This window comes from Rousettus aegyptiacus, unplaced genomic scaffold (assembly GCF_014176215.1).
Source record: "Rousettus aegyptiacus isolate mRouAeg1 unplaced genomic scaffold, mRouAeg1.p scaffold_m13_p_12, whole genome shotgun sequence".
Taxonomy (NCBI): domain Eukaryota; kingdom Metazoa; phylum Chordata; class Mammalia; order Chiroptera; family Pteropodidae; genus Rousettus; species Rousettus aegyptiacus.
Window position 1 is genome coordinate 21,866,675 of NW_023416287.1, and position 27,739 is coordinate 21,894,413.

Below are 27,739 nucleotides of genomic sequence, written 5' to 3' on the forward strand. Positions count from 1 at the left end.
AAGCAGAAACCCTCAGGCAGGGTGGGAGGGGGTCAAGTGTGCATGCACATGGTACACAGTGGTCAAGAATACAAGCTTTGGAAGCAGACAGACCTTATCACTTAACCAGCTGTGCAACCCGGGCTTTAGGTTTCCCACTGTAAAATGAGAATGCCGTGAGGCGCTGAAGTCCTTACAATGGCTGCTATTACACAGCTTCTTCAAAGCAACCCATTAAAAAGTACAAAACTCCATTGTCCTCATTCTGGATTTTAATGGTCAAGGTAACAATAATTTACAGTTTTTCCAAACCTACATTTCGTTTCCACAGTTGCCTCCACCTGCTGGACACACCGTGGCAGGCGCTGCAGCCCTCGCCGTTTGGGATTGGAATCACCAAGTCATGTCCCCTTCTCGCACATGCCTTGGTTGAAACCCAAGCCCTTCCTCAGTTCTGGGTGGTAGTAGTGTTGATTCTTGGCTTGTGGTAGGGTGTGAAGCCAGAGTGATTGGTGACGACTGCTTGGAAAGAGGACTGAGGCATATTATGATTCAAAACCAAGAGATTCTGAGTCAGTGTTGATTATGTCTGTATTCCACGTAATAGGGAGGTGGAAAGGCTTCCAAGACCCCAGTGAACTGCCTCTCCCAAACTTGCACAGAAAACAATTGTGGGGGAGGTCTTGACCAGGCTGGACTACTGCTGAAGTTGCTTCAAGTCCAAACAGGGCAGGGCAGAGAACTGTGAGGCAGAACCTATGCACCCAAGTCAGGCACTGTTACCCTAAAAATTTACTTAGCAGAGGCCTCACGCAAATGCTAGCACAGTAAAAGGAGCTGGTAGCAAGGGAATCCCACTTCCAACATTTCATTTGCCATGCACATCATTAGTGAATAGCTTAGTGATTTTTTTTATCGTTTTTCATGAAGATACTAACTCTTAACTCATTTGGTTTGGCACAAGCTGTTTCCCAATGAAAAGATACCCATCTTCCTCCTAGGCACCAATTTCTGCACATGGACTAAAGCAATGACAGAGCAGAAGAGAATCACCAGGCCGAGAGCAGCCTGGATGATGAGGGAGGAAAGGGCTGGGGCAGGCAGGTGTAATTGGAATCTCAACTGGAGAAGGCTTGGGGAGCTATTGATTTCCCAGCTTTTGAGCGAAGGAGCCAGGGAAGTATTTATTTTCAGCAGAAGTTGTGTGCATCTAAATTCTGACTTCACACTTCAGAGGACTTTTGCTGCTGCCTGGATTAATCTGGGAGAGAGATATGTTCCTGAGGGAATAAATGGCTGCAAAGCCTCTTTCTGTAAGTCCCCCCACTTTCTTTTCTGTAGAGAGAGAAATCCTCCACTAATCATTGTGAGGGTGGCAGGTGGACACACTAGTGGATGAGTATTGTGTACCACATGCAGAGAGTATGGAAGGAAGGCTCTTCCCTCACACATTGGAGATAAATATGATTTTAAAGCAATCAAAGCCTGCTTCAGTGGAAGAGGTTCCGTACAACATGCTGGTGATAGTCCTTCAATTTTTTTGGTTGTTTTTATTTTTTTCTTTAAAGTCCATTGATCGTCACAAAAACTGAGGAAATTTAACTAAGGAGAAAACAAATGTCCAACAGAGTTCTAAGAACCCAGAGCTACGGAGGAGACGTGGCACTGGACTGCTGGGTGTGTAGAGGGGTGGGAAGGGCAGTCCCAACGGGGCAGCTGACCGTGGGGGACATAGGAGAAAGGCGAGGTCGCCCAGCAGGGCTGGGTGGTTATGTTAACCGCTGCACGATGACGGCATTGAGCAGGTTGGCTTCCTTAAGGGTCTGGTTCTCATCAGCCAGCTCTTTGTTCGGGAAGGTAGTCATGAGGACAAAGCTGGTGGCAGCCATGGCCGGCCGTGCATCCACAATGAAGAGTCGGATGTCACTGATCCTGGTGGAGCAGAGGTGAATGGAGAGGAGGGTGAGCAATGATGTTCTCTGCTGTCAACAGACTCCCATCTCCCCTGGCCCCATCCTTCTCCACAATGGCCAAAGCTCTTTTGGAGGCATGTTGGCTCCCTTGCCTAAAACCCTTCATGGATGCTCTCATTTTCTTTAAGAGAAACACCAAGCTCCTCACTGTGGTCCCAAGGCCTAATTTTATACCACATTCCATCCCCTTGTTCTCCTTTCAGTTCTTCATCATGCCATGCTCCCTGCCTACACTTGGGTCCCTCTTTCAGGAGGGCTCCTCTGCCTGATCCTTTTCCTGTAATCCTAATCAAGCCTTGGTCAGGCCTCAGCTTGAATGCCACGTCCTCAAGGCAGCCTTCCCCCCAAGCTCCTGGTCTTCATCCCCTATCTTGCTTCCATGGTACTGATCAAGACTGTCATCCAACAATTCTGAGATATGATTAATGTCTGTCTCCTCCTGTAGACCATGAATCCCACAAGGGAAAAAAATATTGTCTCTTTTGTACATCACTGAAATCATTAGTGAGAAGAATTGCTGAGGGTCAGCAACTCTTGAATGCCAGGAATCCCTTCTCCAGACACTGCCTGAGTCCTGAACCTGGTGATCATAAAATGGAGTCACTGGAAACAGACAGCCTTCTCCCTTAGGGAGCTTAAATAAAAGTTTCTTACTGTCCCAACCCTTAAAATCCCTGCAGTCCACAATTTGGCACATCTAAGAGACTGGACATCCATGATGCAATCTGAGACTTTCATCAAACAGACCCCTCACCCAGCTGGTAAGCACTTCGGATGGGCTGTCCACCCTGGGGAGTAAGTAGCAGTCATGCTAAAAAGCTGGAGTTAATGAGTGAAATGAAACTGAGGCAAAGAACTCAGATGAGTGAAATGGGTTAATCCCCTTAAATGCAAAGCACCTAAAATAAGGTACAGTGAACAGTTCCTACACATAGAGGCTTTGTTGAAAGAAATTTTCAACAAAGCCTCTATGTGCTCCCAAGGCTTGTTTCACAACTTACCCCACATGTGAACCTTGTCATCACTCAAGGACAGTCAAATCATTTAATGAATCCCCTATGTGCATTCTAGCTGGCCTATGATTGAGGAAATTTAGACACTGCTATTTTAGAAAAAGGAGTTGACAAATATCTTAAGTGGCAACAACCCTCTCCTGCTAATCATGTCATCGGCCTGTGCCTCAGTTTTCCCATCTTTAAAATGGGGGAGGCACATTTTGCTTTGATCTAGCCCAGGTGATATGAACTAGTAGAGCAGATATTCTAGAATTCTCAAAGGTCGGATCTAGAAAAGACCTTAATTAATATACTGCAGTTTCAGAGGTCCCTCATGGGGATGGAGGTGGAGGAAGCCATGGGTGGAATGCTGGCATTGTGTCCCCTCTCTCCTCCTTCAACCACAGCTGTTCAAATTTTGTTCGACATTTTGTCTTTAGCATGAGATTTCCTTTGACCAGAGTTTGGGGGCTAAAAAAATCCCTTAGGAATCCAGTCCCCTAATTTTACAGTTGAGGAATGAGACTCACAGAAGGGACGTGAGCAGTTACTGGCCACATTTATGGAAGTGCAAACCAGAACCAAAGGCCTTGGATTTGTATACCTTCCCAACCCACTGCCTTCTTTGGGGAAAGCATGGAGTGTCTGCTGGTGTCAGGAGGAAGAACAGCTCCCTGCCTCCTATCCATTTGTAGAAGTCTCTGGGACATGCCTAGAATAAGACAGGCCAGACAATACAAGGTACCTGTGGCTGTGGTTAAATTTCTGTACCAGCCTCCCACCGTCGGCAAGCCGTATTTGGATGTTTGTGGTAGGCTGTGACTCGTCGATTGCGATGGAAGAGCTAGCTTTGGCTTCATTTTCTGCCTGTTGGGCTGGAGAACTGGTATTCAGCACCTGGGGGGCAGTGCTGAGGAGAGAGAACTGTGTCAGGAAATGAAGAGAAACAAGGCCCCTAGCAGGAGGGGAATCCTATCTCAGATTTTTACTGAGCCTTTGCTGCACCTGGCACTATATTTGGTGCAGCTGATACAAGGAATGACCAAGACAGAATGCCTGCCCTCATGCAACTCACAGGTCCAGCAGAATTCATCTCAGACTCTGAGTTACTGCCAGCTCCCTCACTTCTAGTAACCTTGGGCAAGATACATAACCCCTTCTTCCTCAGTGTCTTCACCTGAACAAGGGCCTGAAGGGAAGAAAGTAGTATGAATGAAAGCCTGGGGTGGTAAGAGACTGAGGCTGCAGGACCCAACAGACTAGGATGAGTTTTAGCCTCAGTGAGAAAGGCTGAGGGCAGAATGAGGAGGGGGCACTCCAAGTCTATGGTGGAGGCAGGCTTGACACTGCCTGGCAGGGGCTGATGAAATATGAGGGATGAGCCCACACTCTTTCTCTGTGATGGGATTTTTCAGGCCTGCATTCCCTACTGTAATCTCACTTATGTGTATATTCATGTGTCAATTATCAGAAGAGGGGGCCGAGATTTCCCAAAGGCCAACTAAGTGCCTGGGACCACAGGGATTAATTATACAATATGAACATGACATGGTGCCTGTTGCAACATTTAGAGCTCAGCTCTTAGAATCAGATGGACCAGGGTTGAAGTTATGTGGTGTTGAGCAAGTTACTTAAATTCTCTTAAGTTTCAACAAGGATAATAATGAGGATCTTTAACAAGAGTTAAGGATACCTGCCTTGCTCAGTTTTTGTGAGGCTTAGAGTGAAGAATTACATAAAGTACTTAGGGTGGCTGAGAAGCACAAAATACACAGAGAACTCCCAATTCTCCACAAGCTTTTGGAGCCTTTGTCTCTTTCCTGTAAACCACCATATACCTCACTCTCAGCGCTTCTCTTAGCAGATGCCCTGGCCTAGACCTTTGCAGAGGAGAGGCCATTAGATGAGAACTTGCTTGCTTCTCCACAAAGCCTCTAAATCAGTTCCTACACTGTTTCCTTCCCTCTAACCTTTAAACCCAAAGGTATTAGCAAATCCAACTCTAAGTGCTTTCCCAAGTGTGCTCCCTGGGATCCTTGTCCCTTGAGATAGCTCCAGGAAGGTTTCAGAAATGCCACATATTACATGAGCAGCATCACAGGCATATTAAAGGTCTTGAGCAATCATGCAGTTAAGGCAAACTTATGCATCACCACCATGTCCCTTTTTCATGTTACACTTGTTATCATGTGTACACACACACAAATTATCAGATAATTTCATCGAACAGTTTGTGAAACATTGCCCCAGAACATATAACTGGAAATGAAGAATTGAAAAGTGAACTTACTCTTTTCTGCAAATGTGAAAAAGATGGCCTTAGAGAATTATGAAGTGGAGCTGAGAAGAGAATGCTGGCCATGCTTACTAGCTACGAGAGGAGCTGCTTCTATGCATCAGCTTCGCACATGTGGGACTCAAATGTGGGCCAGGACACACATAAATTACACTGTCATATGCCTCAGGAGATGCCTGGGAATGGTGGCAAGTTAAATGTCACCCCTGAAGTGCCTAAGGTCTACTGTGTTTTGTTCATTAGTTTTATGGGTGTTAGGCTGACTCTCCAACTAGGCTGTAGGCAATCTGTTCCTCAACTGTTTATAGCAATTCCAAATACATGACAAGCACTCATGGAAGCTACTATCTGTCAGAAAGGGAACTCTCACATTTTCAGCCAACCTAAAATGAGAAAAAGCTGTTATTCCAAAGTGACTGACATTATCAGTTCAGGCAAGGGTGGAGGATGAAGATAAAATAGAAATGATATTTAAACTACTTTGTGTAGGCACTGTTTAGGTTTTCTTTTCATCTCATGGCCTCACTGAATCATCACAATCATCCTTTGAGATGAGTATTATCTCCATTTTAAAGATAAGAAAACAGAAGCACATGTTGTAGAGCAGTTTTTAAATTTTTAAAAACTTATGCAATGAACAAGCTTTCTTGCTCTATATTCTGTGTATTCATACCAGGCAGCCTTACTTTCTAAATCTTTTCTAAAGGTTTACCTTAGGAAAATGATAACTTACATTGAAAATGCCTTCTCAAACTTCTCCCCTGCTCCCAGAGAATCTGGCATACCACCTCCTTATGAGCTGTGTGACCAAGCAAATTACTGAACATCTTGGCTTTTCTATTTCATTTTCCATAAGATGGGAATACTATCCTCACCACATCCATACCTTTTAGGGTAGGCTGTCCACTAAACTGCAGCCATTATTATTAAGGAGAATCAGTGTGATGCTGTTTGGCTCAAGGCCCACCAAATGCTCCCAACTCTACCACTAAACTAAGAGGTGTGGCCTTGAGCAAGTCATTGAAGTTTCTAGGTCTTCAGTGTCTTCATGTGCATGTACCACAAGAAACTGTTCTGCTGTGAGGATGAGATGAGATAATATGTGCAGAAGGCCCAACACAGGACATTTAAGAAGTCCTCCATACAAGGAGATAACCGATGTTTTCGGCTTTCTTCTCAGCACAGGCTCTTGCATAGAGCTGGTGCTCATCATTTGAAGGTTGGCTGGTTGCTTCTGATTGTTTCACTTACACACCTTAAAAATAAAGTAGGTTGGAAATACAGTGTACACTTATGAAGCACCCATTACTGAACTGGGCCCTATGCTGAGTACTTTACACATATTAGTTCACTTAATCCTTACAACAGTCTGTGAGGTAGGGATTCATCATCTCCTTTACAGATGAGGAAACTGAGGCACAGTGAGATTAAGCAACTTGCCCAAGATCCCAGTATTGGTTCAAGGTAACACCAGGATACAATCTCAGCTGTCTAAATCCAGGTCCTGAGCTCCTAACACCTGCCACATTCTCCTACCAGGTCCGGGAGTCAGATAGACCGAGACCTGATTTCAGGAACATTACTTCAAGATGAAGTTTCCTCATCAATCAAGTTAAATAAAATCTCGCATAGTTGAGATAACAGCTAAAAGTAATGCACCATGCCCAGAATATAGGAGAAGCACAAATACCAGTCTGTGTGGCTAGCAAAAACATCCAGGATGCAATGCTGCATGGCAGATAAGAACAGAGACTGGAGGGAACCCAGATCTGCACTGGCCAGTAGTACGGCCTTGGGTGTGACTTGACCTCATAAGCTTCAGAATCCTTATTTGTATAATGGCAATCAAAACAGGAACAGGATCAAAGGCCATAACACACATGGAATGCTTAGTGTAGTACTTAGCTAACAGCAGGAAAACACTGAAAAAGCTGATTATTGTCATTCTTCAGGGTCCATTTATATTTGTTAAATTCTGGACCAAAATTACTCAAGAGATGCTACTGCCTTTCCATGGGCTATAAGTGGAAGGTTACCTGAGAGGTACTCTCAGCCTATGCTGCCCTCAGTGGAGTTGCAAACTGCTCTAATCATTGTGTAGGGCAGCCAAATGCATCTGTTCAAGGGAATCAGACTCCGTCTGATGCTCCTTAAGAACCGCTATCACCTGAGCATTCCTCACCAGCAGTGGCTGGGCCATCTGCAGCAGTGAGGGCACTTCACCCAGGGACAGGACTGGTCAGATCAGATCAGACATCTATAAAAAGAGGATTTTCTTTACCACCTCACTGCAAGTATCATAACGAGTCACAGGGAAACTGAGTCTCATTCATATCAAGAATCTGAATCACCTGACTGACTGCTCATTTCCTTTGTAGTGGGAATAAAATGGACACTAAGGTGCTTGTTACCAAAATTGTAAGTCCTGAGACCCTGCCATCCCCTTTACAGAAATAAAAACTACAGAATGCACTGTGAACAGCCAAAGCTAATCCCTCTGCTGCAATGATATAGCCCCACCCAAGTACAGTCTTGGTGTTTGCTACTCTAATTCAAATTCATTCTTTCCCAAACCTTCAGGTTAGTTCTTATCCAAATTCAACACCTAAAACAACAAAAGTTTAATATAACTGAGAACAATCTATTCATTCGCTTTAAAGTATTTTTCCAGATAATCAGAGAAAAAACCCAAGACTGATTTTTGAGGCAAACCTGAGAAAGTTTTCTTGAGCTTTGGCTCCTCAACACTTTAGCTGACAAGATGACAATGGAAAACACAGTAAAATTCATGGGAAAAACAAAAAATTGTCTACTTAGTTTAGAATAAAAAGATAAAATCCCATCTCATTAGTTGTATAAAACCTTTTGTAAGGTTATTTTTCAAAAAACAAAAAAACAAAACTGAAATAAAATGAAAGTGAAACTGGCAATGAACATTTATTTAACTGACAACCAGCACACCTGATTATCAACCTTTGTCTTGACTGGTGGGGTTCATCCTCCACACTAATAAAGTATAAACTCCCATCTTGCTAACATAGACTTCCTTAAAAATATTTTCATTTTTTGAGATGTGAATCTTGCACACAAATATAGTTAGGCCTTCCAATAGTAAAATCATTTTTTGTTAGTATCATGAAACCAAACAAACCCAAAGTGCATGGTATTCTGAGCCCTTTCTTATAACTGCTAGTGGGTAAAAAACTCACAACCTTTTTGGAGGACAATTTGACAATGCCTTAAAAATATGAAGACCTTTGGAGCCAGCAATTTTACTTCTAGCCCAAGAATAAGGGACATACGAAGATTTAATTAGATATTCACTGTAGTATTGTTTGTAATTCTGTTGGCTACCTAAAATGTTTACCAGCAGAGATAGGTTAAATTATAGCACAAAGGACAGAAAATTATATTAGCATTAGAAATAACATTGCAGAAATACATATACTGATATGAAATGACAGCCCTACTACATTGATTAGGCAAAACAGGTAATAAAAAGAGCATGTTCATTCACACGTGCTCGCATGTGCACGCACACACATTCTCTACACATATAAAACTAGGAGGATAAGTCTTTCCAGATACTAACTGGATGTATCTGGTAGTTAGGTTTAAGAAATAGTTTTTATTCTTTATCTGCATTTTCTATTTTTTCTAAAAAGATAAACACATTTTAATAATAGAAGAAAAAAATTATCAGCTGCTCTACACAGCTTACCACAGCTGACAGGGAAGCTACAGATGGATCGCCCTGAGAACAGCTGTCCTGTTCTAACTCATAGGCCTCAATGTGGTAGATGAAATGATGAGAACAGGGTGGACTTAACTATGTTGATCCTGGTAAATCACAAATCTACTGGTCTCTAATGTTCTGAGCTATGACCCTTGCTCCTGATGAGGCATGAATGGCTGACAGGGAGGGAGGAGAGGGCCAGCAAGCAACTTAAACACCACAGCTGCTGGCAGATGACACTCCAATCCCTATAGGTGAGGATGAGGTGAGCAAGGGCAATGACTAGTTCAAGAGTTTCCAGGTCTAAGTCAGAGAGAGTATCTTGTTGTACAGGAAGAGTGTGGGAAGGATGCCAATCAGAAGGCATGGGTTTCAGTCCCCATTCTACCACATACCAATCATATACCCAAGGGTAACCCTTTAAGTCCAAGGGTCTCAGCTTTCTCTTTGTAAACAAACAAGGACTTCACTATGCTGAGTGCCTTTTATTGCACAATCCCCTTTGATGAATACTGACCAAGTGATCCCATGGCCATGGCCAAAGGTAAGTACGCCCCTGAGAGGAGGCAGCTGGCCTACGGGTCGGTCAAGGGTCTGGTGAGAGAACTCTGGCTATCAGCAGTAACAGTGACTATGAACCAATCTGATCCTATCAGGGGTCTGTCTAATGCAGGATGGAGGCAGAGGACATAAGGCAGAGAAAGTAACAGAAAGTGACAAAGTGAGTGTCAGGAAGGGCCACAGATGTAGAGGTAAGAGCTGCCATAACGGTGGAGCTGTAGTCTGCATGGGGTAACAGTGTCCTTGGGCTCCTTTGGATCCTGAACCATGCCACTGCAGGGCTTGCTGGGAGAGTCCAGGATTCCTTATGCCCTCTGGATCCCCATTTCGGATGACCTGAATATATGTGTCTATTTTAGCCTGAACTCCCCAGCCCTGAACTCCCCAGATTACTGAGTCAAAGAAGCAATGTGTTACCTTTACTGCTCATTGTGGGGGCAATGCTCTATATGCTCCCTGAAACAGTATCAAGGAAGAAAGGACTCTCATTAGTATATTTTATAGCTGGGCAAACTGAGGCTATTCATACAGCCCAGGGTCATATGGACAGAAAGTGAAGACGACTTAAACTCAGGTCTGTAACATTAAAGCCCATGGTCTCCATATTCTTCCTTCCATAAAAATAAAATGTGAAGTATTTTGTAAAGATTTATATATACAAAGTGAGCGATATACACGGTGGGTCTGCTGAGCCTGGCAGAGTGACTAACAGTCTGCTCCTGCCTGTGCTGCTCCTTACCTGCCCAGTTTCTGACCCTCGCCAGTGAAGGCTTTAAAGGCTCCCTTGGGCTTCACAAAGTCCTCGTCCCGATGGTCCTCCATGTCCAAATTCACCTGCCCACCATGAGCTAACCTCCGCAGCTCTGCTGGCACCTCCCTGCATGAGAAAAGGCAATGTTATGGTCCACATCGAGCAGGATGGGAATGACAGTGATGGGTGTGAGAATAAGCCTCTCAGTTTCAACTGTGAAAACTGCTGGCTACCTGTCTGCCTCCCCTTCTCTTGTCTGCTCAAAGTCAAGGCAGAGACCTATATCTTATTTAGTCACTTACTTGGCTCTGCCCCAGGCCCACAGGGGGAAAAAAGACACATGAAGTTTCTGGAGCAGATCTTTGAATCTGTATCTCAACTTTGCTAAATCTGCTTCAATATTTACTTCTTAAATAATTAACATTCAGATCAGCCTCTTCTTTCCCACCTGCCATCTCACCCACTGGTATGGAAGCTGGAGGGCTATTTTGCTCACCCTCTGCGGATAGACTCCAGAAACTGGGCATTGGATGGGTCTTGGTAGCTTCTAAGTTCGCCATTGTCCAGGCTGAATCCACTCTTCCAGAGTTTCAACACTACATGAACCTGTGACAATAGGAGGCAAGCAGTCCATATATTGTCAGGATCTCGGCAAGTGCACTACTATAAACCTGCATGTTAGTGGGTTTTTACTATTTTACTGAATCATTATTAAAACAGAGATAGAAAGGCACATAAACACACATGCACAAAGAAGTCAACCACCAACCAATTAAGCATTAACCTAAAGTAAGGTACTATGGCACAGGTTAAGAGAATGGGCTGTGAATTAAACAGACCTGGGTCTGCACCTTCATTTTGCCATTCACTAGCTCAGGGACTCTGAGCAGGTGACTCAATCAAAGTTGTGGCTTCCTCGTCTGTAGAGTTGCCAGTGTGGTTGGCATGTAGTTGTGCTCAACTAAACTACTCATGGACTATTTCCCAGTCATTAAAAATGACATATACAAGCCCCTGTAGTCACAGAAAAGGGTCTAGAAGGCTGAAACCCAACATATTAGCAGCTGTTGCCTCAGGCGGATAGGATTTTTATTCTTGCTTGACTTTATTTTGGAATAAAACCCAAAATGATTAAACACAAATACATTACAGAAACTAATGGTGACAAGGCTATATGAAAAAGTTTATGGCATATATTAAATTCAAAAACTTCAAAATTATTTATATAGTATCATTACTCTTACTGGAGGGGGGACCCTTATGCTCAGGGAAAAAGGACTGAATAGCAAGGAAAAAATTTTGAAAGTTCTATTTCAGGTCTCTTTGGGTGGTCTGAAGACCAAATTCTTTAGCTGTACCCATACGACCAGAGAACCCCGGATACCCTGTCCTGCCTGAGAGTCATGGCATGCTCAGAAAACTTCATTTGTCAATCCCCTCTGCCCACTCCTTTTCACAAGCCCCCATGCCCAACCAGATGAGAGCTGCTTTTGATTTTCAGGTAAGCCTGAGACCAAAGCAAGAGCATTGTCTCTTCCCTTTAAGAAGCTGCCTGTTCACAACTAATGTGACCAATCCCTTCTGAAAAATGGCAGAACAGGTCACAATCATCCACTCTAAGGAAGGTAGATGCATGCACACTCACATCTTGGCCGGAATGCCGCCTCCTTTCTCCTGCCACGTAGGCAGACTCCTCCTCTGGTGCTGCCCCAAGGCGATAGCCACCCCCTGCAAATGGCTATAAAAGACAAATTCATAAACATTGGAGGAGTGGGTCAATGGTGGTGGGGTTACTCAGATACAATGATGTATTGAAAGCTGGTTATCTACTAGATAACACTTTCTCTGGGTATCACATTCAGAGCTACAGGCCCAGGCAAAGTCATCAAATGGGTTAGGGTAAAAACTGGGAGATGGTGGTTGCTGCTTGGCTAAAGGAAACAGTTGCTACTAGCTCTAGTTAATCATGGCCAGGTAGGAATCTGGGTAGAGGAGAACACTGAAAAATTTTTGATTTTCCCAAGACAGAAATCCAGATTTTATATCAAACAGGTGGCTATTAATTCGATTAAGACAAAATAAAACAAAACATTGAGTAAATCAAATTGGATGGGCCACAGGACCTGATTCGAACCATGAGCCGCAGGTTTGAAAACTCTGTCCTAAATATTGATTTCATGTTAAAGGGTGGAAGAAATTGAGCTGCTCTCTTGTGTATGAGGATAAGTGAGCATACGAAAAACAAAACAAATTCGGTCACTACTGGGGTGAGGAAGCCGGCTTCACCCGCTCTGGAACCTGAGTCCTGTGGCCAGAGACAATGATCCTCTATGCTCACTCTCGGTTTACTGGTCTCTCCAGGACTCTTGGTCATTCGCTCCACAGCTACGGCTCCATGCTCCTTGGCACCTTTAAAGAGATCATCCACCAGCTCGTTGGGACTTTTCTTCCTGGGAGGGCCAACAATCTGCTGTCCACTTCTCTCTGAGCCCCCGGCATAAAACCTGTGCAGAAAATACACATCTAACACCAAATATACTTCAAAAACATGAATAAAGCAGGTGCCAGGCTCTGTGGTAGGTGCTGGGCACACCCAGGTGAAGGGTACAACTCCCATCTTTAAGGAACTTATTGTCTAGTTAGGGACACATATAAGGAGGCAGGCAGGCATAACGCAGTGTGAGCAGCAACAGAAGTCAGTATAAGGGGTGCTCTGGGAACACTGAGCTAAGGAGGTCAGTCAAGGCTTCCTAAGAAGGGTGTCTTCTAGGCTGAGTCTTGAGGATGAGATTTATCAGGTAAAGAAATCAGGGAAGGGCATTCCAGGCATGCACGACAGCACGTCAGCTCAGGAGAGTCCCAACCCGGAATCGGCCTTTGGGAATTACCCATCTAGTGGCCAGCACCTCTTTAGGACATAGCAACTATGGGGTAATGGTAGCAGTGGCATGGTTAGTACAAGCAACAAGGCTCCAGTGTTGGCTCTGCTGAGTGACCCTGGGCAAGCCAGTGCATTCACTGCCTTGTAATCTCACTTTCCTTGTCTCTGAAATGGGAGGGAAGGACCACATGCCCTACCTACCTGCTCCTTAAGTCAGGGCCGTGAGGTTCAAATCAGCAGATGTATGCAAAAGAACAAGCACAGAGTAATGCACATATGTAAGGTGGTGTGATACTGCACCAAGAGCTCACCCAAGCCTCACCTTGCCTTGCTATTTTTATTACATACAGTGGGGGCACTGAGGAGAGGGTACTGCAAAAGGTCAGGGAAGCTCAAATACAAGCCCCAAGATACCCACACTGGGTTTTGCAATAAGCCAAGCTTGAGATTAAGTAAGAACTTTTTTTGCCTCGGTCTGAAAACCAGTCAGTCACACAGCCTGGCTAACTGCCTCATCACTCCTATTCGGTTAAGTTCATCTCTGGTGGGGAGAATTGAGAACCTACAGAAATTAGTCTCAGCCTTTTATTTCCTGATATTTCCTATGGAATGCAAGGCAAAGCCATAGTCCCTGGCAAAGACACCACCACCAGTGTCATCAGGTCTGAAATGTTGAGGGGCCAAGAAAGTAATCAGGATGTGAAATAAAGAAAGGTCAATGCCTGGAAGATGTGACAGGATGAGAGGAGAAGGTCATTTAGGGGCTGAGGATTCACATACTTGATAACATCACCTATCACTCTATGAGTGTAAAACTCTGAAATTAATAGTTATTCTTGAACCTTGAGTATATCTAAGAAGGCTCTGAGGCAGTGTAAAGTGTATATGGATGAAAACAGAATAGAACACATGTAATTTCTCAGCCCACTTCCCAGAGTGACCACGATGAGGTACTTTTATTTCCTAATAGTTATTACACAGTGCTCCCTAGGAATGTTTGGCAGACCAGAAGCAGAGCCCATGGAGAAGCAAAATCCACAAAAGGAGGCTGTAGCCAGTTCATTCTTGTTCATTCCAGGTAGATGAAGTTCTGTTTAATGGACTGTAAGGTCTTTATTAAGGGAGCTCAAAGCATTGGCTTAACAACTAGGAGCCTGTGATCAACTGCCTTAAAATTATTCATGACCTTGACCTCCTATTTTCATTTCTAGAAACTATTCTAAGAAAATAATCTTAAATGTAGTCAAAGATTAGTAGACAGAGATGTTCACAGCACTGATATGTACAGTGGTAAAAAAATGAAAAAATCTAAATGTCAGACATCTCACATGATGGATTATTAATATAGTCAAACTCTCATGAAAAATTTTAATGACATGGAAAAGTGTTTAAGATTTAGCATTAATCCAACAAAAGCAAGAAACAAAATAATCTGACTTTCATCATGTAAAATACAATATAAAACAAAGTATATTTACAGAGCACCAAGACTGAGTGGAAATATGCCAAAATATTAACTGTAGTTATCAAATGATAGATAAATGTTGAATTTTTTCATTACACTGTTCTGTATTTTCCACAATGGGCACTAATTTCATTATAACATTCTTAAAAGTTAAAAACAAACACACACTGTGTGTGTATATTGGGAGAATGTACATTTAGAAGTCTTTTATTATTTATTACGTGACATATTGCTTTTTCAATTAAAAAGAAAAAGCTGGAATACACTAAAAATGTTATTGATACCTGGTTACCTCTGGGATGTGGTATCACAAATGACTGTTTTCTTTCCTACTGATTAGTTTCCCTTCCCATAATATTTTTCAATAAATACCTATTATTTTAACAATTAAAAACTCAGTATACTCCAAAAGAAAAACAACAGTTATCAGGATACAGGGATTACTTCCAAGCTAAAGGGAGAGGGAGACTGTTTCTAATATGTGTTGACTGGCTCACAGTAGTAATGGCTAGTAACAACCAAACACGTTTATTCTTCAGCAGTCCCCAATCTTTTTAGCACCAGGGACCGGTGCTTCTATGAGAATCTAATGCCTAATGATCTGAGGTGGAGCTTAGGCGGTGATGCTAGCACTAGGGGGCAGCTGCAAATGCAGACGAAGCTTTGCTAGCTTGCCCGCCAGGTTCCTGACAGGCCATGGACTGGTACTAGTCTGTGGCCTAGGGATTGGGGATCCTTGTTTTAAATGATTTATACGTTATCATTATTATGGACTTTCCTGTGGACTGTGCCCCTGACTCTGAAGACTCACCTTTGGCCTTCCTCCTCTTCCTCGTCCTCATCTTGGTCATGAATGAGGTCTCTGAAGGATGTTACCCGATTATCGCTAGAGACACCAAAAAGAGCAAAATAATCTCAGGGGGAGTTAAAGAAAATGTAACCCATCATCAGCTGTTAGGGAGTTGAGGACACTGGGGTTAGATTTTTTTGGTGGGGCAGGAAAAGGATCTTTGCAGAAGAGGGTTAACCTAAGTTTATGTGCAAAATAATGAGGGTATTTATTTCTTCAAGGTCACACAGGACAAGAATAAATTAAAAGGGAGGGGGGAGAGACAGGATAGGGGTCTGTATTACTTTAAAAACTTACTACCTGATAGTTATTTTCATCATTTAATTTTTAAATACTGAGGGAACACCTGTGCTTAGCACTGAACTGGACACTAGGTCTACAAGGATGATCAGACACAGTTGTTACCCTTAAGTTACTTACAGGCTAATGGCACTTCAGCCAGGAAACCATCCATCAAATACTGTGCATTAGGGGCTATGATAGAGGGAAGCACATGGAGCATACAAACACAGAGCCTCATGTTCTAAGTAGGGATGGGGGAATATCAAGAAAGGTTTTCCAGCAAAATATAACATTTAAGTGGGTGCTGAAGAACTGGTGAACAGTGAGTCATTTGGGTAAAGGGTGGTGGGGCTGGCAGAGAAAGGGGACCAGCAGGGCAACACAGAAAAGCAGCACATGTACATACACAGAGACTAGTAAGAGTAACACATTAGAGGAAGGAAAAATCATCAAGACATAGAAAGGAAATGAATATGTGGGTAAGGAGGCCTCTGTCTACTTCTACTATAGGTTAGTCAAGAAGTATTTACTGGTGTTTTAAAAAAAAGAACAGAGCTGTGTGGGGTACGACGGAGAGGGCACACTAAAAACGGGTGTGAGAAAGGTTAACTCCCTCCTCTGGCATTGTCTTACACTGCCACTTTATTCCTAGTTTAGATTTGTCCTCAAGGAACAATCTTAGATTTTCAAGGACCACAAGACACACATTTTATAAAAGCATTTTCTATATTTTAGAGGAAAAAAGTTTCCTTATGATATGGGGGAAAAGCTTTAGCAAGGCTAGACAGAGGAGGAGGAGTTGTTTACTAGAAAGCTCCGATTCAGTGTTGAAGATTTATTTCAAAGAGACAACTAGGGGTCAGAACAGTCTTTGAGGTTCTATCAACTAGAAATGGGAGGACAAAGACCAATCGATGAGGCAAATACATTCCCTGCTTGAGTTAGCTGAGAGCAACCTCCAAGACATTCCATGCTCTATTTAATATCGTTCAAAAAAAATCTATAGAAAAAAAAAAATCCTCTCTCTGTTAACACCTTCAAATACACATGTGTATACTTGCTTGAGCAAACCACCTGCTCTGGCTATGGGTTTGAGTCTTTCTCCAAAAGTTCTTGTACTTAAGACTATAACAGAGTCTAACACAGACTCTAGTGTTCACATCCTGAGGTTCGATTCCAACTTACCATCCCACCCTGGGATCTTGGGCATGAAGTTCTCTAAACCTATATTTTCTCCAAGTGAAAATGGAGACAATCACAGCACCAACCTCATAGGCTTTCTGTGAATAGTCAGGAAACTAATGCATGGTATAGTACATTTCAAGTACTACTCTTGAGCAATGGTTCTCAAACTGTTGGTCCTTGGACCAGAAGCATCTGCATTACCTGTAAAACTGAGAGAAGTGCAAATCCTCAGGCCCCACCTTAGACCTCCTCAATCAGAAACTCCAGAGGAATGTCTGGCAACCTGCTTTTAAGGAGTCTTCCAAGTAATTCTGATGCATGCTCATGTTTGTGAACCACTGCTCCGAGAGTTACCTAACCGTATGGATGTCTTGTGGACAGTACCAGTTTCAAAAGATTTTGTCCATGTCCTCTACGAATTGGCAAAATGTCCCAGAAATTTCAATTTTTTAGCATCAAACTCTATCTCCCAGGCTACCCTGGCATCCTGAAGTGGCACAAAAGTCCTTTGTCAGATCACATTTTCTGCAGTGTGGAAATGCTGAATATGCACTGTCCATTATGGAAACCAATAGTCACATGTGGCTACTGAGTTATCTGAAATCTGGCTAAGTGCAAATTAAAAAAACCAAATGTGTATTTTTTAAAAATTTTAATTAATTTAAACAGCCACATGAGGCTAGTGGCTACCATATTGGACAGTATAGTTTTAGAGAATCATACAATGGCAGTCTCTGAAATTCTAAGAAAGTACAGTTTTGTTGGATGAAAGAAAAAAAATGAAGAAACTAACCACTACCTCTTGCCTGACCCTGTGCTAGGTACAGGGGTGGACAGGAAGGTAGAAGCAGCTTTGGATTTAGACAGACTTGGGCTGGAATCTGCCATAACAGCAGCTGTGAGTCAGCATCTTGACCTGTGAAATGGTGAGTACCCGACCTACTTCCACAGACAGCTATAGAGGTATAAAAGAACATGGGTGAGAATATCTTGCAGAGCTAGATAGATGTGGGTGCTCCTGAAACACTAGCCCTCTCACTTCCAGGAACTTATGATTTACTTAGAAAGAAAAAAATTAAGTTAAATATTAATAGTTCAAGACAACACAGTAGAGACATCACCAAGCAGTACAAGGACATGGGTCAAAGAAATGAATGAATTATAGTTATGACTGGAAGAACAGGACTGTGGTGTGCCTATGGGTTGGGGAAAACACGCTCAATAAGGAAGGTGAGGATGGAAGTAAACCTGGAAAGAAGGACAGGCTTTGGACAAGCAGAAAGCAAATGAATTGGCACAGAAATCCTCAGGCCCCACAGTCAAGTGAGAAGCTCAATCAAAAGCAGAAGCAAAAATTAGGCAAAATTGAGACACCAAAGAAATCAGTCTGGTTGGAATAAAGATTTAAGAAACAAGGAAAAAGGGTTAAGATTAAAATGGTAGGGTCATGGCAAACTCTGGAGGAACCACAATATCCACAAGGAGAGGCAGTACATCACTCTGGCTGAAAGCTGAAAGCAGAAGCAGATCTGAATTAAATCCTTGTTTTACTAGCTGTGTGATCTTGGGAAGATGCTGAGCTTCACTGTCTTCATCTGTAAAATGGGAATAATAACAGTACCCACCTCAAAGGGTTGTAGTGAGGACTAAAGAGATGTATATGTAAAGGCTTAACCCAGTGCCTGGCACTTGGTAAGTGCTCAATAAATGACAGCTGTTATTATTGAGGAGTTAAGACTTTCTTTTACAGCAACGGCTAAACTTTTTATTCCACAGCCCTTTGAGAATCTGACAAAAGCTATGAATTTCCTTGCCAGAAATCATACACACAAATTTTTGCCTATAGTATCAGGTGTAATTTATGGACCTTCTCACTTCCATTCAGATTCCTCCAAGTGGTCAAGGTCTCCACACTAAGAACACCTCTAGAGTCAAAAGAGGAACTCACCAATTATCATTCCATGGCAGCAGTGATGAAATGAGATATTTGAGAAGATGAAATTGGGAGATGGGAAGAGCTTAGCAGCAGACTAAGTATCCTGCAACGCTCAGGTCAAATAGGGTTAGGGGAGGGGCAGAGTAGCAGGCCGCATACAAAATTCTCTGAGGTGCTAGCATAGGCTTGGCTTCTGAGAATGTGGTCAATATTTTCCTTCTCAACAAGGATAACAATGCAACAAACTGTGACCTCTTGCTCCCTCAGTACTGAGTCTGAGGCTTAACCAAAGCAATAAAGCAAAGCCTTTAGGCCTCCATGTGTTCAGTCTTTTACTTCCCCTCAGTCCTACGGTTAAACTCTATTTCCTTGATTCTTTCACCTTTATGTCTATTTTTTAATGCTGTGAAATGAGACAGGGAACACAAAGACAAGAATGGATGGTAATGATGACAAAATGATAATAGCAGTTAACATTTACTGTGTTCTAAGTACCTTATAAGTATTAACTCATTTAACCTCCCATGTGGTAGGCACTACTATCCTTCCCATTTGACAAGTGAGGAATACTGAGAGCCTGAGATGTAAGTAACTTGCCCAAGGTCACAGATCTCCACAGTGGAAGAGCTTGGATTTGAATCTAGGCACTCAGACTCCTTAGTCCATGCTCTATTAAACTACTCCTTTGACAGGACTTTGGAACTACTAGAGAAGAGAGGTGTGAGTATGTGACTAACATCAAAGGCTAAATTTCAATTTTTCCTCCTCTGTACATGCCAACACTCCAACAGTAACCTGGGGTGGCTGTGAAAGACACACCCCAGGAAGTCAGCTGTCTCTACGAGCAGCTGCAAGAAGAGCCCTTACCCTAATAATCATGTCCGAGGCAGTGCCATCACTGGCACCCCCATAGGTTAACATCCGTGAATAATTGTAAGATCACTTGCCTACTACCTCTCCTCTAGAAATGGGAGGTAAAGAATTTACAAAAGCAATGAGTTCTAGGGTTAGTATTCCTTCAAAAAGAAGAAATGTAATTTAAGGTTCAGATGTACTTATAGAGAAACACAATTTACAACTTCATTGGCAAAGAAACACTAAGCATTCTCAGGTTGAATTTAAACCCAAATAAGTTTTTCTGGTAAAAACATATGCCAGAGAATAGAAGCAAATCAGGCTAAAGCAGAGAGGGAAGTTGAATTCAGACACTTTTCTAGGACGAGGCCTTGCTTGTCTTCTGGAAGACCAGCATTGTCTCACTGCAGACCACAGCAGTGATCTGCCATGGGAACCTCAGAGCCAGGGTGGCTGGGACAGGGGATGCAAATAGGATCATAAAGGTTAATACCAGATTACTTAGGATAAGGTCTCTGTAATCAATTTGGGAAAGAATGGGTTACACAGGTTTCTTTTCTCTAGAACTTCTTAATAGAATAATGAATACCTTAAAAAAAAAAAAAACTTTCTAAAGTTATGTGACCTAATCTTTTACATCTATAGTACCCCTGAAAGGATGACCTTTGGTTTCTACTTAAAAACGTCCAGAGATGGGAAGGTTGCTCCTTACATTTCATAAATAAAAAACCCTAAAAACACCTTAAAAATAGTTTCTGTGGTTTCTCCCATGATTAGACCATAAACCACACTCAGGTATGAGCCTCTACCTGAGTGTCACCCTTATCTCTACAAGAAAGGAATGATCAGGTCATTCCTTTGGCGGCATCAGGGGAAGGTAGGCTCCTCATAGAATTCCTCTGAGGTGCTAGCACAAAATTGGCTTCTGAGAACTCCGTTAGCATTTTCCCTCTGGACAAGGTACTACCACCCACCAGTTAGTCTAACTCGAACTCACTGATCCGTATCCCCAGGCTTGAACCCTGTGTCAAGTCAGGAAATAGCTCCTCCTCACTGCTGGAAATACACCCATGCAGCAATAATTGAAGTAGGCCCTTACCTGGGGGCTGTGCCTCTGGACACTGAACTGGGGGTTGCCTGTGAAATGGTCACAATGTCTTCGTCCCCTCCATCCTCATAAAAGCTCGCTAGGGCGATCTGAAACAGAGAGGTAGTAACTTGGGATCCTTAAAGAGGCCTTCGTCTAACATACCTCCTTTGAACAGCACACAGGACAAAGACACAAAGATATGGCCCACGCTTACAAACAGGTCTGTATCTGGGGCCGTAGAAAATTAGACCAAAAGGTAATAGCCCAACTGTTAGTTCTCATATTACCTGAAACAAATTCCACCTACTACGGGGAAAAGAAGGCAAGAAGGAAGGCTGGGATAGAGATATTCCTCATTCTCATTTTATTAAAAAATGTGATCTAGTAAAAGCAGTGTACATTTATTGAGCATTTATGTGCCACGTTGTCTGAGCGAACTGTACATGTTACCTCATTTCATCCTCAAAAAACCCTATGTAATTAGTACTGTTATCATCTCAATATATATATAGACAGCTGATACAGAGATAGAGAATAAAATTGCCCAAGGTCACAGTTGATAAAGAGCGGAGCCAGGTTCCATCCTAGGCGATCTGCTCAGGCTCCTACTCTCAGTTCTAATGTGATAGCCAGGAGTCAGGAACTATGGGGCCGGTCCAGACTGCTACTTTTACTTCCTCTCTGAGATCCAGTTTCCTAACCTGTGCAATGGGGACACCTGTTCCACTAACCCTACACAATGGACGAGAAGTTCCATTACTAGTTATGCAGTCATGTCTTAGCTCTACATATATACAATAAATATGGAAGTCTTTTGGCCATTTGTGATTGTATGTTTCTCTCACTGACTTAATGGACAGCCATTTATACTTTGCACAATGACTTACTCTGCGCAAAGAAATAAAGCACTGAGGTTCACAAAGATAAAAAAGACATGGCTCCTGTCCTCAAGGTCACCAGCCTTACAGAAGGCAGTGAGCTCTTGTGGGACATAACCAGCCTACTAGGAATAGTGCACCTTCACGGGATGTAACCAGCCTGCTGGAGGCAGTGTGCCTTTGCTGGACATTACAGGCCTTCTAGGAGAAAGCTGTCATGGGACATGCACTGACTGGGCATTCGAGTCCTGGCCTTGCCAGGTAAGTCATGTCACATGCATGAGCCTCTGTTTTCCCTACCTATAGTGTGGGGGAAACTGCCAATTGTAGTACTGTGATGTAGGTCTCTGAGAAGAAGCTGCATTTTGTGTTTCTGTCCTGCACAGGGCTACATTCACACTGTATGTCTGTAGAGGAGCAATGCTTTATCTCTTACTTTTGGGAAGCAATTTAAATGGAGTAAGCAGATCCAGTTCAAATCCCAAACTTATCGCTTAATGGCTGTGGGACCTTAGGCGTATCACTTACACTCTGAGCTTCCAATTCATCTATATACAATGGGGCTAGTAATCTTTACTTCACAGTGTTGCCAAGATTAAAGGAATAAACATAAATGCCAGGAACACTGTGGTTAAGAGTTTGGGCTCTATAATCAGACAGCACTGAGTCCTAATGCTCTCTTCTATCTGGTAGCTAGTGAGGCCTTGAGCAAACAATTTCTCTAATCCTCGGCTGCAAAATGCAAAGGTTAAATGACTTAAGACGCATAAAGCAGTTAGAACAGCACCTGGCTCATGGCAGGTACTCGATAAACATTAATCATCATCTATCCAAGATGTAGGTTGGTCGAGAACATTTACGCAATTCTTTCTCCAATTAATGAGCATTAATTGTGTACCAGGCGTTGTTCTAGGCAAGGCAATTCAACAGTTTACAAAAATCCCGCCTCGTGTAGCTCATCTTAATGTCTTATATAAACTTATTACGTGCCAGTAAAATAGAGACGATAAGCTCCACGAGACTCCCATTTTACTGATAAGGTAACTAAGAAAATTAGGCTCCAACCTTGCGCCACAACCCCGGAGGTAGTTTCTCCCAGCAATTAGGTAGGAGGGGGCGTGAGTCAAATCCTGGGCTGTGCTTCTCCCTCCACCTGCGGCCAGGGCTACGGAAATGAAAATGAACGACCACCTCGTCCCTAGAGTGGCTCCACCCGGGAACTTGTCATTCCCACCCACACAGCGTCCATCCGAGACTCCGCGCGGCCGCCACGCCCCCAAGATCCCCCTCTATACGCGGGCTGTGGCAGTGCACAAAGTCTCGCTGGCCAAGAGAACAGGCGAGGCAGAAGAGGAAACTAAGGCAGGCAGAAGAGGTCGGGACCGGGGCTGGCCGGCGTTTTCCCACGTCCAAGCCGAGCTGGCAACGCGTGGCAAGCGGCCACAGGCTCCTGAGGCCTGTGTCGGGCCGCAGCCCGGCGGGATGACTGTGCGCTTCGGACACCACGGGCTTGACTCGCCAGGCGCCCTCGCCCCACAGCCCCCGCCCTGCCCGACGCAGCCCGCCTCGTGGCGCTACCTGCAGGTCCCAGCCGGCCGACTCGAGGAAGAAGCGGGCCCGGTCCTCCTCCGTCCCTGTCACCGCCACGAACTCCCTCAGCGCCTCCTGTCTCTCCGCCGCCATCTTCGCGCCGTGCGTTGCCCAAACCGCTCCGGCCCCCGCCGTACAGCCTCAGCCCCACTGCCGCGTTCCGCCCGTGGGTGGACCCGGCCCGGCCGACCGGTGCCCGCCCACAGGCCCCGCCTCTCGCGGTGCCTCATGCAAAGTCCTCCGTGTGGGAATCTCCGCCGCTCCCGCCCTCTGGCGGCCGCGGCGTAGACCCGCAGCCCAACGGCGGTATAGTAGCGGCGCGAAGGGTGAGAGGTGGGATAGGTCTTAAACATATATGTAGGATGCAAGATTTCTAAAGGAGTCACTCACAATTATACATGGATTCATCTCCATCATTTAATTAATTTAGTCATTCGTTCATTCACTTGTTCAAATATTTACTGAGTATTATCAAGGGCCAGCTGTTCTTCCAGGGCTGGGGATCAGCAGCTAGCAAAGTCCCTGCCCTTTTGTTGCTCACATTCTAAGAACAAAAACAGACCTTGAACAACGGGTCACTCCTCTCACCCAACACAGCCATGACTCCCTATTTCACTCCACATGAGTCTCAGGGCCTGCAAAACCCATGTGAATTGTGCCAGCCCCGCCACCTCATCTGCTAGGCTTCTCCCTTGCTTTCTCCGCTCAGGTGCACTGCCATTCTTGGTGTTCCTCCAATCTGCCAGATATGTATTTGCATCAGAATCTTTGCATTTGCTGCTCGCTTTGCCAGGAACACTTTTCCCTAGAGGGTAGGCAAGGTGCTCCCTTACTTTCTTCAGGCCTCTGCTACCAGGGCACCTTCCCAGATACAATCCTGTCTTTTAGGTCCTTGGCTTCTTTGCCTTCTTGCCCTTTTTCACTCTCTGGGATGCTCTTCTTCTTCTTCTTCTTCTCCTCCTTCTCCTCCTTCTCCTCCTTCTCCTTCTCCTCCTCCTCCTCCTCCTCCTCCTCCTCCTCCTCCTCCTCCTCCTCCTTCCCAGCTTCTGCTCATCCTTCTGGTATCAATTTAGGTGTCCCCACCTCAAGGAGGCCTTTCTGTGTCCCCAGGCTCCATCAGACGGTCTCCTGTGCATGTCCTGTGGCTCCATGGTAAGTGTCCCCTACCTCAAGGACCACAGTTCCTGTGACTGCAGGGGCTGTGGCTGTCTCTGGCACAATATGGCTTAAGAGCACCGGCTCTGGACTCAACCTGGGTTTGAAGCCCAGCTATTACTGCTTCTATGATATTGGGCAGATTATTTCTTTATGCTTCAGTTTCCTAATGTGTAAAATGGAGCTTCTAACAGTATCTACTGTTAGAGGATTCAATGCAAAGTGCTGAGAGCAATGTCTGACACTTAGTAAGTCCTCAGCAAATGTTAACTGTCGTTTTGTCTCCCTCGACCTGTAATTGCTGGCATTAAATAGTCACTTAATAACTCTTTGCTGAATTAATGGAAGCGTGAATGAATGAAACCTTGAGTATCTGAGCATCCAGGTGAGAAATGCAGAGGTCGGAATCTGAGGACAAGGATGCATGACAGGTACCTGAACTCCTGAGGAGTATTGAGCTGACTGTGGGATATGACCTAATTTCAGTAAATAAAACTTTTAATTTCCCATGGAGCAGATGCCTTCGTGTCAAGGAGAAATGGCCTGGACCCTCAGATATGCAAATATGCTGTCCCAAAGTGAGTTGGCTGCAAAGCGAGTACGCTCAGTGTTCATTGTGGTTGTGAGCTGGGCTCTCCCTGAATAACCTGGGTGATGTGAGCAGACCTGTTGCCCTCTCCGGGCTTCAAGGCCTATCTTTGAGCAAAGTGGGAGTGAGAGATGGGCCAGCCTAGTGTTCACAGCTTTCTCAGACCCACACCCCCTTTGCATAACAAATATTTTGTATTATCCAGTTACTACTTTAAATGGAGTTCGGACACAATAAAATGAATATACACTCATTGAAAAAAATCAACATCATGTCCATACTGGAGAAATAAAAGTAAAGTAATTTGTAGTAAAATGATCTGTATTTTAATCCTCGGGTACAAATATAATACAAGATGAAATAAAGCAGCTATGTGCTTGCCTCTATGTACAGGGCTGTTTTATGAGTGATTAAAATACTGTAAGTGCATTGCTGTGGTTACATAATTTATCAAAATGGTAAAAAAAAAAATCTTAACAAAGTTGTGAACAATCTAAAGTTCAGTCCTGCCTCAACTGATACAGTAGTTGCATTTCTGAGAAATTTGGTGTATACTAAAACTAGGCAACAAATTCTTTAAATTTATATGTCAAATAAATTAGGGTCTAGGTTCAGCTTTGATAGCAGGTTTTTTAGCTTTACTAGGTCCTGGTGGGTATGTAGGAAGTCGACCTTTGTGGTCCGAGACTCTCTTTCTGTTGCAAGGGGACCCAGTACCAGACCTGGAGCCCTTCATCAATGTGTCAACCCGAAATATCCTCTAACTTCTCAGAAAGTCTAGGAACGTGGAGGCTTGCTCTGGACCATGCTCATGCTCGGGTGCCAGCAAGTGTTTCCACCCTGGAAACTGATGACAACTTGCCATCTTAAAGATCTGTGGGTGCTTGGCTCTCCAAGATCCAGCTCCTCTGCTGGGATTCAAATGCTTGAACCAAGATATCGCCCCTCTTTGATTTTGTGCCACTTGAGGAAGCTCGCTCTTTGGCCAGAACATCCCTGTCTCCTCCTCTCGAGGCCTCCGGGTACCTTTCCCCTGTCATACTACCTGGCAGCTAATGTTTATTGAGTACGTACCATGCCTCAGACACTCTTAAAAGAGCTCTGGATACACTAACTCATTCATTCTCATGGCAACCCTATGAAATGAGTTCTATTATCATTTTCATTTTACAGTTAGAGAACCCTAGACTTTTAAATGAATTTGAACCCAAGAGTTGCAGCTCTGAGCTTGTGTTTCTAACCGCCATGCCACCCCATCTCTCCTTGGCCTAGGGAACAGTGCTGGTCAATTCCCATGTTCAGTTTCCCGAGGTGGCATGCATGTCCCAGGAGACACAGTGAAACTGTTTCGATGTGTGAGAATGAGAAACTGGAACAACTTTAGTTCTAGTGAATATGAATGAATTGAGAGCTTCAGGTAACCAACCTAGATAAATCTCAAATGTTGAGCCAAAAGAGCAAGGTTTGGAATGATATGTATATAAAATGCCATTATATAGTATCATTTAGATACAGTTTAGAAATGTGTGACACCATGCTTAACTAGGCCTGGAATCCCCCACATTCACCCCACCCCAATGATGTACAGCTGTACACTGGCTATGTGCAGGTGTCTTATGGGTGGTAGTGAAGTGTACTTGAGCAGGCCTTGTACCCCCTTTCGACTTCTCCCCCACACAGACCCTGAGGGTTGCCATCTTCCAGGTGTCAGGATATAGGAGGCCTATATCCTGAGTGGTGTCCCCACCTCCCTCAGCTCTAGGTCTCTCAGGAGGCAGTGGGGGGCCCTTGATGGGAAGGAGAGGGGCAAGAATCATGAGAGAGGAAGGAAAGAGATAAAGAACAGCAGGAAAGGAGAAGACAGAAGAGGAAGGAGAGAAACAGATGCTCCAGTTCAGGCAGGTCTGGAGTTCAGCCACAGCTCAGATCCTAAGGCCCAAGCCAGATGAGCCACCAGCAGCCTATTGGCCCTTGGTGGGGGCTTCTGCAGTCTGTTGGCCACCGCCTTTCTGTTTTCTGTAGGCCACCTTGCCTGTGCAGGGCCCCAGGCCCCAAAATAGGGACATCAGGGCTTTCAGTTCATCCTGTGCTCTTTCGATCTGTCAACAGCAGGTTTCCCCTGAGCGCTCACCAAGGGCCCTGAGTTACCCACCATTTGTTTTATTTGCTAACATTCTCTCTGTGTCTTTTGGGGACCTTCCCAGAATGTCTCTATAAGTCACGTCAACATCTTTCCCTAGGATTTCCCAGCTGAATCTAATGAGAGTCATGGCCCTCTGGTGGCTGAAGCCACAAGATGAGGGGCCCAGGCACTGTAGGCTGCCACATTTCCTGACACATGGAGGTTGATGACTGCAGTTCATTCTGTCAACACCTAATAACAATTATTTAGTGCTTCCCATCTGCCAGGCACAGTAAATGCTTTATACACCAATGTGTTTTAGCCTCAAAGACACCTTAGAAGGGAGGTCTTAATGTTATTACCAGTTTATGTATGAGGAAACCAAGACACACTGGGAGAAACAAATTTACCTGAGAGATGAGTGGGAGAACTGATATTTGAGCCTGTGTAGTCAGATTACCAAGACCATACACTTCACATCTACCCTGTATATCACCTCAGATATTTGTAGGGGTTTACATGTGCCAAGCATTCTGCTTGGTGCTTGCAATGTCAAGCATACTCCAGCCT

The 27,739-nt window shown here is 44.1% G+C and overlaps 1 protein-coding gene across 3 annotated transcripts; it reads right to left on the reverse strand.

Moving 5' to 3' along the window:
- Positions 1 to 233: 233 nt before the first annotated feature.
- Positions 234 to 23,462, reverse strand: NSFL1C (NSFL1 cofactor). 3 transcript variants are annotated; one of them, XM_016148917.2, is made up of 10 exons: positions 23,292 to 23,448; positions 20,845 to 20,942; positions 15,449 to 15,523; positions 13,374 to 13,379; positions 12,630 to 12,795; positions 11,937 to 12,029; positions 10,788 to 10,897; positions 10,280 to 10,417; positions 3,693 to 3,857; positions 234 to 1,911 (listed from the first exon to the last, which is right to left on the reverse strand). In XM_016148917.2, the coding sequence occupies exons 1-10, from the start codon at positions 23,394 to 23,396 to the stop codon at positions 1,749 to 1,751; spliced, it is 1,119 nt and encodes a 372-aa protein (XP_016004403.1). In that variant the 5' UTR covers positions 23,397 to 23,448; the 3' UTR covers positions 234 to 1,748. The 3 variants fall into 3 exon arrangements, with proteins under 3 accessions (XP_016004403.1, XP_036085457.1, XP_016004404.1); XM_036229564.1 differs by having other exon boundaries at positions 13,374 to 13,406; XM_016148918.2 differs by lacking the exon at positions 13,374 to 13,379 and having other exon boundaries at positions 23,292 to 23,462.
- Positions 23,463 to 27,739: the final 4,277 nt, after the last annotated feature.

Excerpts from the sequence above, each read along its gene's own strand:
- NSFL1C (XM_036229564.1), bottom strand. The coding sequence starts at position 23,396 with ATGGCGGCGGAGAGACAGGAGGCGCTGAGGGAGTTCGTGGCGGTGACA. Across the intron at positions 12,796-13,373 it reads GGCCCTGACTTAAGGAGCAG|GTTTTATGCCGGGGGCTCAG; the intron begins GTAGGTAGGGCA and ends TTTTCTGCACAG. Across the intron at positions 1,912-3,692 it reads AAATTTAACCACAGCCACAG|GATCAGTGACATCCGACTCT; the intron begins GTACCTTGTATT and ends CTGCTCCACCAG.